The sequence below is a fragment of the Oncorhynchus keta genome, chromosome 15 (assembly GCF_023373465.1).
Source record: "Oncorhynchus keta strain PuntledgeMale-10-30-2019 chromosome 15, Oket_V2, whole genome shotgun sequence".
Lineage (NCBI taxonomy): Eukaryota > Metazoa > Chordata > Actinopteri > Salmoniformes > Salmonidae > Oncorhynchus > Oncorhynchus keta.
In genome coordinates, this window is record NC_068435.1 from 22,936,147 (window position 1) to 22,949,334 (window position 13,188).

The 13,188-nt window shown below is 55.2% G+C and overlaps 1 protein-coding gene across 3 annotated transcripts in view; it reads left to right on the top strand.

Moving 5' to 3' along the window:
* LOC118395205 (receptor-type tyrosine-protein phosphatase N2-like) overlaps positions 1-13,188 on the top strand; it is a 181,781-nt gene that overhangs the window by 63,065 nt on the left and 105,528 nt on the right. For all 3 annotated transcript variants that reach the window (XR_008065197.1, XM_052463710.1, XM_052463709.1), the window contains exon 13: positions 12,104-12,183. Coding sequence is in view for 2 of the 3 variants with exons in the window: in XM_052463710.1 (XP_052319670.1) it covers positions 12,104-12,183 (80 nt within the window). In the remaining variant the exon portion in view is untranslated. The remainder of the gene's footprint in view (positions 1-12,103; positions 12,184-13,188) is intronic.

Consider the following 13,188-nt stretch of genomic DNA (forward strand, 5'->3'; position numbering starts at 1 on the left):
ATCCATTATTATTTATTATGACTGACAGAGGAGACTGCCAGAATCGTCTCATAATATCTGGAATTGATCATGTCAGGCCTGAGCGGTTGAAAGCAGAGACGTTAGTTTTGATGTGTCAATGTGGGTGGTTTGCTTCAGAACCATCTAGCATTAGTTCCCTCTGAATAATAGTTGTTGTGTAACCATTACTGACTTCGGTCAGACTCCAATTTGAAAAGACATGAGGGTGACGTAATGTCTGACTTCAGCTCATTTCAAAGAAAAACCACTAGGTGGGGAGATGCATCTATGCTGGCTGCTTGTAATGTGGTCTATATAATACTGAACAGACATGAACTCATTTACTTTCACAGTAGTATCATAGATTATGATGGTTGATGAACAATGACAGTTTGACATTCCGATACTTGATGTTGTAATGTACAGTAACTGGCTAGTCAAAAATCATGATTATATTTGTGTTCTAACAGACTAATATTGAGTGTTTCGCTTCGACAGTGGAGTAATACTGTGCTAAAGAAAAGCATGAGCTTCAGTTTGAAAACCACAGTCATTTTTTACTTTTGCTGTGTTGAATTTTGAAAAACGTTCATTGGGTGGCTGTGGCGTAGGTCAGGAAACATATCAATGTGTTATAAAGTCACAATGAGTGATATTCCTCTTCAACCGCTAATAGACCTCTATGGCAGGTTGATCTATCTCCTAATTAATATATGTGATACATCTATACATCTAGAGCTTTACGGAGGTAAATATAATATTATGGTTGAATGGCTGGCTGCTTGTTGAGGTACTCTCCACACATTGCTAGAGATCTTAACCTCCTGGCTGAAGTCTTTAACTTCAACATACAGCAAAGCACTTTCTGTTCAATAAAATCTCCGGCATTTTATATTCGATATGTTGCCATTACCTGTTTTTGTTCAGTGTGGTTCACCCATGCCCTAATTCATCACTTTGAGCCATTTTAAGCTCAATATAATACCTGGCCAGTGTCCACCCTAGTTTTGCTCTTTGGAAAGACATTGTGAGGGGAAAATATTATTTGTACAGCACTTTTCATTACGCACAAAATTCATGAAGCTCTGTACATCAGAAATGGTCCCTATGACTGTCTGTGAAGGGACAAGCATTAGGTATATGTATCTCATTGTAGACCAAAACCCCCGTCCTTGTCATTTGTTGTTTGTAAAATGCCTGGAGGCACATTGAGATTCAAGAGGGTATCCGGCGGCTCCTGTGGTGGTCCTTCTGTAGCTCAGTTGGTAGAGCATGGCGCTTGTAACGCCAGGGTAGTGGGTTCAAGGGAGGGTGTCCAGCGGCCCCTGTGGCACCCATACGTAGAATGTATGCACACAGAGACTGTAAGTCCGGATAAAGGGTGTCCAGCGTCTGCTGTGGCATATATTATTATATTATTACAAGGAATCTAACAGGCGGGGGGCACATTGAGATTCACGAGGGTATCCGGCGGCTCCTGTGGCTACAAGGAATCTAACAGGCGGGGGGGCACATTGAGATTCAAGAGGGTGTCCGGCGGCTCCTGTGGCTACAGGGAAGGGAATCTAACAGGCGGGGGGCACATTGAGATTCACGAGGGTATCCGGCGGCTCCTGTGGCTACAGGGAATCTAACAGGCGGGGGGGCACATTGAGATTCACGAGGGTATCCATTGAGATTCGGCTCCTGTGGCTACAGGGAATCTAACAGGCGGGGGGGCACATTGAGATTCACGAGGGTATCCGGCGGCTCCTGTGGCTACAACAGGCGGGGGCACATTGAGATTCACGAGGTATCTAACAGGCGGGGGGCACATTGAGATTCACGAGGGTATCCGGCGGCTCCTGTGGCTACAGGGAATCTAACAGGCGGGGGGCACATTGAGATTCACTCCTGTGGCTACAGGGGCGGGGGGGAACATATCCGGGGTATCCGGCTCCTGTGGCTACAGGAGAATCTAACAGGGAATCTAACAGGGGGGGCACATTGAGATTCACGAGGGTATCTGGCGGCTCCTGTGGCTACAGGGAATCTAACAGGCGGGGGGCACATTGAGATTCACGAGGGTATCCGGCGGCTCCTGTGGCTACAGGGAATCTAACAGGCGGGGGGGCACATTGAGATTCACGAGGGTATCTGGCGGCTCCTGTGGCTACAGGGAATCTAACAGGCGGGGGGGCACATTGAGATTCACGAGGGTATCCGGCTCCTGTGGCTACAGGGAATCTAACAGGCGGGGGGGCACATTGAGATTCAAGAGGGTATCCGGCGGCTCCTGTGGCTACAGGGAATCTAACAGGCGGGGGGGGCACATTGAGATTCAAGAGGGTATCCGGCGGCTCCTGTGGCTACAAGGAATCTAACAGGCGGGGGGGGCACATTGAGATTCACGAGGGTATCCGGCGGCTCCTGTGGCTACAGGGAATCTAACAGGCGGGGGGGGCACATTGAGATTCAAGAGGGTATCCGGCGGCTCCTGTGGCTACAGGGAATCTAACAGGCGGGGGGGGGCACATTGAGATTCAAGAGGGTATCCGGCGGCTCCTGTGGCTACAGGGAATCTAACAGGCGGGGGGGCACATTGAGATTCAAGAGGGTATCCGGCGGCTCCTGTGGCTACAAGGAATCTAACAGGCGGGGTGGGGCACATTGAGATTCACGAGGGTATCCGGCGCTCCTGTGGCTACAGGGAATCTAACAGGCAGGGGGGCACATTGAGATTCACGAGGGTATCCGGCGGCTCCTGTGGCTACAGGGAATCTAACAGGCGGGGGGGGGGCACATTGAGATTCACGAGGGTATCCGGCGGCTCCTGTGGCTACAGGGAATCTAACAGGCGGGGGGGCACATTGAGATTCACGAGGGTATCCGGCGGCTCCTGTGGCTACAGGGAATCTAACAGGCGGGGGCACATTGAGATTCACGAGGGTATCCGGCGGCTCCTGTGGCTACAGGGAATCTAACAGGCGGGGGGCACATTGAGATTCACGAGGGTATCCGGCGGCTCCTGTGGCTACAGGGAATCTAACAGGCGGGGGGGCACATTGAGATTCAAGAGGGTATCCGGCGGCTCCTGTGGCTACAGGGAATCTAACAGGCGGGGGGGAATCTAACAGGCACATTGAGATTCACGAGGGTATCCGGCGGCTCCTGTGGCTACAGGGAATCTAACAGGCGGGGGGGGCACATTGAGATTCACGAGGGTATCCGGCGGCTCCTGTGGCTACAGGGGTATCCGGCGGCTCCTGTGGCTAATCTAACAGGCGGGGGGGCACATTGAGATTCACGAGGGTATCCGGCGGCTCCTGTGGCTACAGGGAATCTAACAGGCGGGGGGGCACATTGAGATTCACGAGGGTATCCGGCGGCTCCTGTGGCTACAGGGAATCTAACAGGCGGGGGGGCACATTGAGATTCAAGAGGGTATCCGGCGGCTCCTGTGGCTACAGGGAATCTAACAGGCGGGGGGGCACATTGAGATTCAAGAGGGTATCCGGCGGCTCCTGTGGCTACAGGGAATCTAACAGGCGGGGGGGTGGCTACATTGAGATTCACGAGGGTATCCGGCGGCTCCTGTGGCTACAGGGAATCTAACAGGCGGGGGGGCACATTGAGATTCAAGAGGGTATCCGGCGGCTCCTGTGGCTACAGGAATCTAACAGGCGGGGGGCACATTGAGATTCACGAGGGTATCCGGCGTGGCTCCTGTGGCTATCAGGGTGGCTAATCTAACAGGCGGGGGGCACATTGAGATTCAAGAGGGTATCCGGCGGCTCCTGTGGCTACAGGGAATCTAACAGGCGGGGGGGCACATTGAGATTCACGAGGGGGCACATATCCGGCGGCTCCTGTGGCTCTAACAGGGAATCTAACAGGCTAACAGGCGGGGGGCATTGAGATTCAAGGATCACATTGAGATTCAAGAGGGTATCCGGCGGCTCCTGTGGCTACAGGGAATCTAACAGGCGGGGGGCACATTGAGATTCACGAGGGTATCCGGCGGCTCCTGTGGCTACAGGGAATCTAACAGGCGGGGGGGCACATTGAGATTCACGAGGGTATCCGGCGGCTCCTGTGGCTACAGGGAATCTAACAGGCAGGGGGGGGCACATTGAGATTCACGAGGGTATCCGGCGGCTCCTGTGGCTACAGGGAATCTAACAGGCGGGGGGACATTGAGATTCAAGAGGTATCCGGCGGCTCCTGTGGCTACAGGAATCTAACAGGCGGGGGGGCACATTGAGATTCACGAGGGTATCCGGCGGCTCCTGTGGCTACAGGGAATCTAACAGGCGGGGGGGAACATTGAGATTCACGAGGGTATCCGGCGGCTCCTGTGGCTACAGGGAATCTAACAGGCGGGGGGCACATTGAGATTCACGAGGGTATCCGGCGGCTCCTGTGGCTACAGGGAATCACGAGGGTAACAGGCTAACAGGGGGGGGGACATTGAGATTCACGAGGGTATCCGGCGGCTCCTGTGGCTACAGGGAATCTAACAGGCGGGGGGCACATTGAGATTCAAGAGGGTATCCGGCGGCTCCTGTGGCTACAGGGAATCTAACAGGCGGGGGGGCACATTGAGATTCAAGAGGGTATCCGGCGGCTCCTGTGGCTACAGGGAATCTAACAGGCGGGGGGCACATTGAGATTCACGAGGGTATCCGGCGGCTCCTGTGGCTACAGGGAATCTAACAGGCGGGGGGGAATGGCACATTGAGATTCAAGAGGGTATCCGGCGGCTCCTGTGGCTACAGGAATCTAACAGGCGGGGGGGGCACATTGAGATTCAAGAGGGTATCCGGGCGGGAATCTCCTGTGGCTACAGGAATCTAACAGGCGGGGGGGGCACATTGAGATTCAAGAGGGTATCCGGCGGCTCCTGTGGCTACAAGGAATCTAACAGGCGGGGGGGCACATTGAGATTCAAGAGGGTATCCGGCGGCTCCTGTGGCTACAGGGAATCTAACAGGCGGGGGGGGGCACATTGAGATTCACGAGGGTATCCGGCGGCTCCTGTGGCTACAGGGAATCTAACAGGCGGGGGGGGCACATTGAGATTCACGAGGGTATCCGGCGGCTCCTGTGGCTACAGGGAATCTAACAGGCGGGGGGGCACATTGAGATTCACGAGGGTATCCGGCGGCTCCTGTGGCTACAGGGAATCTAACAGGCGGGGGGGGGGGGGCACATTGAGATTCACGAGGGTATCCGGCGGCTCCTGTGGCTACAGGGAATCTAACAGGCGGGGGGGGCACATTGAGATTCACGAGGGTATCCGGCGGCTCCTGTGGCTACAGGGAATCTAACAGGCGGGGGGGCACATTGAGATTCAAGAGGGTATCCGGCGGCTCCTGTGGCTACAGGGAATCTAACAGGCAGGGGGGCACATTGAGATTCACGAGGGTATCCGGCGGCTCCTGTGGCTACAGGGAATCTAACAGGCGGGGGGGGGACACATTGAGATTCACGAGGGTATCCGGCGGCTCCTGTGGCTACAGGGAATCTAACAGGCGGGGGGGCACATTGAGATTCACGAGGGTATCCGGCGGCTCCTGTGGCTACAGGGAATCTAACAGGCGGGGGGGCACATTGAGATTCAAGAGGGTATCCGGCGGCTCCTGTGGCTACAAGGAATCTAACAGGCGGGGTGGGGCACATTGAGATTCAAGAGGGTATCCGGCGGCTCCTGTGGCTACAAGGAATCTAACAGGCGGGGGGGCACATTGAGATTCACGAGGGTATCCGGCGGCTCCTGTGGCTACAGGGAATCTAACAGGCGGGGGGCACATTGAGATTCACGAGGGTATCCGGCGGCTCCTGTGGCTACAGGGAATCTAACAGGCGGGGGGCACATTGAGATTCACGAGGGTATCCGGCGGCTCCTGTGGCTACAGGCAGGGGGAATCTAACAGGCGGGGGGGGAATCTACATTGAGATTCACGAGGGTATCCGGCGGCTCCTGTGGCTACAGGGAATCTAACAGGCAGGGGGCTACACATTGAGATTCAAGAGGGTATCCGGCGGCTCCTGTGGCTACAGGGAATCTAACAGGCGGGGGGGCACATTGAGATTCACGAGGGTATCCGGCGGCTCCTGTGGCTACAGGGAATCTAACAGGCGGGGGGGCACATTGAGATTCACGAGGGTATCCGGCGGCTCCTGTGGCTACAGGGAATCTAACAGGCGGGGGGGCACATTGAGATTCACGAGGGTATCCGGCGGCTCCTGTGGCTACAGGGAATCTAACAGGCGGGGGGCACATTGAGATTCACGAGGGTATCCGGCGGCTCCTGTGGCTACAGGGAATCTAACAGGCGGGGGGGCACATTGAGATTCACGAGGGTATCCGGCGGCTCCTGTGGCTACAGGGAATCTAACAGGCGGGGGTGGCTACAATCATTGAGATTCACGAGGGTATCCGGCGGCTCCTGTGGCTACAGGGAATCTAACAGGCGGGGGGGCACATTGAGATTCACGAGGGTATCCGGCGGCTCCTGTGGCTACAGGGAATCTAACAGGCGGGGGGGCACATTGAGATTCACGAGGGTATCCGGCGGCTCCTGTGGCTACAGGGAATCTAACAGGCGGGGGGCACATTGAGATTCACGAGGGTATCCGGCGGCTCCTGTGGCTACAGGGAATCTAACAGGCGGGGGGGCACATTGAGATTCACGAGGGTATCCGGCGGCTCCTGTGGCTACAGGGAATCTAACAGGCGGGGGGCACATTGAGATTCACGAGGGTATCCGGCGGCTCCTGTGGCTACAGGGAATCTAACAGGCGGGGGGGGGCACATTGAGATTCACGAGGGTATCCGGCGGCTCCTGTGGCTACAGGGAATCTAACAGGCGGGGGGGCACATTGAGATTCACGAGGGTATCCGGCGGCTCCTGTGGCTACAGGGAATCTAACAGGCGGGGGGGGGTATCACATTGAGATTCACGAGGGTATCCGGCGGCTCCTGTGGCTACAGGGAATCTAACAGGCGGGGGGGCACATTGAGATTCACGAGGGTATCCGGCGGCTCCTGTGGCTACAGGGAATCTAACAGGCGGGGGGCACATTGAGATTCATTGAGATTCACGAGGGTATCCGGCGGCTCCTGTGGCTACAGGGAATCTAACAGGCGGGGGGGGGCACATTGAGATTCAAGAGGGTATCCGGCGGCTCCTGTGGCTACAGGAATCTAACAGGCGGGGGGGGCACATTGAGATTCACGAGGGTATCCGGCGGCTCCTGTGTGGCTACAGGGAATCTAACAGGCGGGGGGGCACATTGAGATTCACGAGGGGTATCCGGCGGCTCCTGTGGCTACAGGGAATCTAACAGGCGGGGGGCACATTGAGATTCACGAGGGTATCCGGCGGCTCCTGTGGCTACAGGGAATCTAACAGGCGGGGGGGGCACATTGAGATTCAAGAGGGTATCCGGCGGCTCCTGTGGCTACAGGGAATCTAACAGGCGGGGGGCACATTGAGATTCACGAGGGTATCCGGCGGCTCCTGTGGCTACAGGGAATCTAACAGGCGGGGGGCACATTGAGATTCACGAGGGTATCCGGCGGCTCCTGTGGCTACAGGGAATCTAACAGGCGGGGGGGCACATTGAGATTCACGAGGGTATCCGGCGGCTCCTGTGGCTACAGGGAATCTAACAGGCGGGGGGGCACATTGAGATTCACGAGGGTATCCGGCGGCTCCTGTGGCTACAGGAATCTAACAGGCGGGGGGGCACATTGAGATTCACGAGGGTATCCGGCGGCTCCTGTGGCTACAGGGAATCTAACAGGCGGGGGGGCACATTGAGATTCAAGAGGGTATCCGGCGGCTCCTGTGGCTACAGGGAATCTAACAGGCGGGGGGGGCACATTGAGATTCACGAGGGTATCCGGCGGCTCCTGTGGCTACAGGGAATCTAACAGGCGGGGGGCACATTGAGATTCACGAGGGTATCCGGCGGCTCCTGTGGCTACAGGGAATCTAACAGGCGGGGGGGCACATTGAGATTCACGAGGGTATCCGGCGGCTCCTGTGGCTACAGGGAATCTAACAGGCGGGGGGGCACATTGAGATTCACGAGGGTATCTGGCGGCTCCTGTGGCTACAGGGAATCTAACAGGCAGGGGGGCACATTGAGATTCAAGAGGGTATCCGGCGGCTCCTGTGGCTACAGGGAATCTAACAGGCGGGGGGCACATTGAGATTCACGAGGGTATCCGGCGGCTCCTGTGGCTACAGGGAATCTAACAGGCGGGGGGGCACATTGAGATTCAAGAGGGTATCCGGCGGCTCCTGTGGCTACAGGGAATCTAACAGGCGGGGGGGCACATTGAGATTCACGAGGGTATCCGGCGGCTCCTGTGGCTACAGGGAATCTAACAGGCGGGGGGGCACATTGAGATTCACGAGGGTATCCGGCGGCTCCTGTGGCTACAGGGAATCTAACAGGCAGGGGGGGGCACATTGAGATTCAAGAGGGTATCCGGCGGCTCCTGTGGCTACAGGGAATCTAACAGGCAGGGGGGGGCACATTGAGATTCACGAGGGTATCCGGCGGCTCCTGTGGCTACAGGGAATCTAACAGGCGGGGGGGCTCCTGTGGCTACATTGAGATTCACGAGGGTATCCGGCGGCTCCTGTGGCTACAGGGAATCTAACAGGCGGGGGGCACATTGAGATTCACGAGGGTATCCGGCGGCTCCTGTGGCTACAGGGAATCTAACAGGCGGGGGGGGGCACATTGAGATTCAAGAGGGTATCCGGCGGCTCCTGTGGCTACAAGGAATCTAACAGGCGGGGGGGCACATTGAGATTCACGAGGGTATCCGGCGGCTCCTGTGGCTACAGGGAATCTAACAGGCGGGGGGGCACATTGAGATTCACGAGGGTATCCGGCGGCTCCTGTGGCTACAGGGAATCTAACAGGCGGGGGGGCACATTGAGATTCACGAGGGTATCCGGCGGCTCCTGTGGCTACAGGGAATCTAACAGGCGGGGGGCACATTGAGATTCACGAGGGTATCCGGCGGCTCCTGTGGCTACAGGGAATCTAACAGGCGGGGGGCACATTGAGATTCACGAGGGTATCCGGCGGCTCCTGTGGCTACAGGGAATCTAACAGGCGGGGGGGCACATTGAGATTCACGAGGGTATCCGGCGGCTCCTGTGGCTACAAGGAATCTAACAGGCGGGGGGGGGCACATTGAGATTCACGAGGGTATCTGGCGGCTCCTGTGGCTACAGGGAATCTAACAGGCGGGGGGCACATTGAGATTCACGAGGGTATCCGGCGGCTCCTGTGGCTACAAGGAATCTAACAGGCGGGGTGGGGCACATTGAGATTCAAGAGGGTATCCGGCGGCTCCTGTGGCTACAAGGAATCTAACAGGCGGGGGGGCACATTGAGATTCAAGAGGGTATCCGGCGGCTCCTGTGGCTACAAGGAATCTAACAGGCGGGGGGGCACATTGAGATTCAAGAGGGTATCCGGCGGCTCCTGTGGCTACAGGGAATCTAACAGGCGGGGGGGGCACATTGAGATTCAAGAGGGTATCCGGCGGCTCCTGTGGCTACAAGGAATCTAACAGGCGGGGTGGGGCACATTGAGATTCAAGAGGGTATCCGGCGGCTCCTGTGGCTACAGGGAATCTAACAGGCGGGGGGGCACATTGAGATTCACGAGGGTATCCGGCGGCTCCTGTGGCTACAGGAATCTAACAGGCAGGGGGGGCACATTGAGATTCACGAGGGTATCCGGCGGCTCCTGTGGCTACAGGAATCTAACAGGCGGAGGGGGGGGCACATTGAGATTCACGAGGGTATCCGGCGGCTCCTGTGGCTACAGGGAATCTAACAGGCGAGGGGGGCACATTGAGATTCACGAGGGTATCCGGCGGCTCCTGTGGCTACAGGGAATCTAACAGGCAGGGGGGGGCACATTGAGATTCAAGAGGGTATCCGGCGGCTCCCGTGGCTACAGGGAATCTAACAGGCAGGGGGGGGGCACATTGAGGTTCAAGAGGGTATCCGGCGGCTCCTGTGGCTACAGGGAATCTAACAGGCGGGGGGGGGCACATTGAGATTCACGAGGGTATCCGGCGGCTCCTGTGGCTACAGGGAATCTAACAGGCGGGGGGGCACATTGAGATTCACGAGGGTATCCGGCGGCTCCTGTGGCTACAGGGAATCTAACAGGCGGGGGGCACATTGAGATTCACGAGGGTATCCGGCGGCTCCTGTGGCTACAGGGAATCTAACAGGCGGGGGGCACATTGAGATTCACGAGGGTATCCGGCGGCTCCTGTGGCTACAGGGAATCTAACAGGCGGGGGGGGCACATTGAGATTCACGAGGGTATCCGGCGGCTCCTGTGGCTACAGGGAATCTAACAGGCGGGGGGGGGGGGCACATTGAGATTCACGAGGGTATCCGGCGGCTCCTGTGGCTACAGGGAATCTAACAGGCGGGGGGGACATTGAGATTCACGAGGGTATCCGGCGGCTCCTGTGGCTACAGGAATCTAACAGGCAGGGGGGCACATTGAGATTCAAGAGGGTATCCGGCGGCTCCTGTGGCTACAGGGAATCTAACAGGCGGGGGGGCACATTGAGATTCACGAGGGTATCCGGCGGCTCCTGTGGCTACAGGGAATCTACAGGCAGGGGAGGCATTGAGATTCAAGAGGGTATCCGGCGGCTCCTAACAGGCGGGGGGGCACATTGAGATTCAAGAGGGTATCCGGCGGCTCCTGTGGCTACAGGGAATCTAACAGGCGGGGGAGGCACATTGAGATTCACGAGGGTATCCGGCGGCTCCTGTGGCTACAGGGAATCTAACAGGCGGGGGGGCACATTGAGATTCACGAGGGTATCCGGCGGCTCCTGTGGCTACAGGGAATCTAACAGGCGGGGGGCACATTGAGATTCACGAGGGTATCCGGCGGCTCCTGTGGCTACAGGGAATCTAACAGGCGGGGGGCACATTGAGATTCACGAGGGTATCCGGCGGCTCCTGTGGCTACAGGGAATCTAACAGGCGGGGGGGGCACATTGAGATTCACGAGGGTATCCGGCGGCTCCTGTGGCTACAGGGAATCTAACAGGCAGGGGGCACATTGAGATTCACGAGGGTATCCGGCGGCTCCTGTGGCTACAGGGAATCTAACAGGCGGGGGGCATTGAGATTCACGAGGGTATCCGGCGGCTCCTGTGGCTACAGGGAATCTAACAGGCAGGGGGGCGCATTGAGATTCACGAGGGTATCTGGCGGCTCCTGTGGCTACAGGGAATCTAACAGGCGGGGGGTGGCACATTGAGATTCAAGAGGGTATCCGGCGGCTCCTGTGGCTACAAGGAATCTAACAGGCAGGGGGGTATCACATCTTCAAGGGTATCCGGCGGCTCCTGTGGCTACAGGGAATCTAACAGGCGGGGGGCACATTGAGATTCAAGAGGGTATCCGGCGGCTCCTGTGGCTACAGGAATCTAACAGGCAGGGGGCACATTGAGATTCACGAGGGTATCCGGCGGGGGGCACATTGAGATTCGGGTCCTGTGGCTACAGGGAATCTAACAGGCAGGGGGGCACATTGAGATTCACGAGGGTATCCGGCGGCTCCTGTGGCTACAGGGAATCTAACAGGCGGGGGGGCACATTGAGATTCACGAGGGTATCCGGCGGCTCCTGTGGCTACAGGGAATCTAACAGGCAGGGGGGGGCACATTGAGGGGGCACATTGAGATTCACGAGGGTATCCGGCGGCTCCTGTGGCTACAGGGAATCTAACAGGCGGGGGGGCACATTGAGATTCACGAGGGTATCCGGCGGCTCCTGTGGCTACAGGGAATCTAACAGGCGGGGGGGCACATTGAGATTCACGAGGGTATCCGGTGGCTACAGGGAATCTAACAGGCGGGGAAGCCAGAGGTGAAATAATATTCAAGCACCGTGTGTGTAGGGCTCTGCTTTAATGGCCTGAGATGCTTTTTTATTGCAGGAGGGTAGAAAAATAATGCTTCACCACCATGAAAAATACATTCCTGCTTGTGTTTGGAGTGTCTCGTCTCACTGTGTGTGTGTTTTATTCATTTATTTTTTTACAGAGTGGTAGGCCCAGCTGTGACCTTCAGAGTGCGACCTAATGCCCAGAACATCAGCACCGCAGATGTGGCCAATGTAGCAGGTAGGTCAGAGCTTTTCTGATAGATAAATGTGATTTAATGTATGATGAATTTCATTCCAAAATGCTATACATACAATTTCAGAAATGTTGGTAAATAACCTCTTTTGTTTAAAAAACATAAAAGAGATTGGTGTTAAATGACAGAAATGTAATGATTTGAAACCTATCACTAGATAGTTTCATTTCAGAGAGACAAACAATCACATTTTGTTGCAAAACGATATATATCCGCCTAACTCTCATAGAAAATAGTAACACCTTTATTTTTTTTATTTAACTACCAATTCAGTTAAGAACAAATTCTTATTTAAAATGTCGGACTACCCCGGCCAAACACTGATGGCCCTATGGGACTCCCAATCACAGCCTGATGTGATACAGCTTGGATTCATACCAGGGACTGTAGTGACGCATCTTGCACTGAGATGCAGTGCCTTAGACCGCTGCGCCACTCGGAAGCCCTACATTTGTAACATCGTTATATACAAAAGAAATGATCTGTAAAATAACATGAGATCTCATCTGGGCTGTGGTCAAAAGTAGTGCACAATAGGGAATATGGTGTCATTTGGGACAAGGCCCAACTCTAATCATCAAGCACTATAGTATGAGGCTAGATTTATGATGTGTTGAATTTAAATGTATAGGATGCGAACATTCCATTCCAGCTGAACAATTAATATATAGAGTTTTGCAACAAAACCAATTGTTATACACATCTAAAATCTATTAATAAATCATCTGAGGACAGTAATATTTTTTACACACACATAAAGGTACCAATAAGCAATCATTTCTCATGAAAAAACACAAATGTGAAAAATTGTTGGATAAAGCATATATGACTTTACCAAAAAAAAAAGACATTTCTTGTGCTTTAGTGGAGCATGTTGGATCTGAAATGGACATTTGACCTTTTATCAAATATCCAAGGTTTTGATGTCATGTTGGATCTGAAATTAACATTTGACCTTTTATCAGATATCACAACGTTTAAGTTGTTTA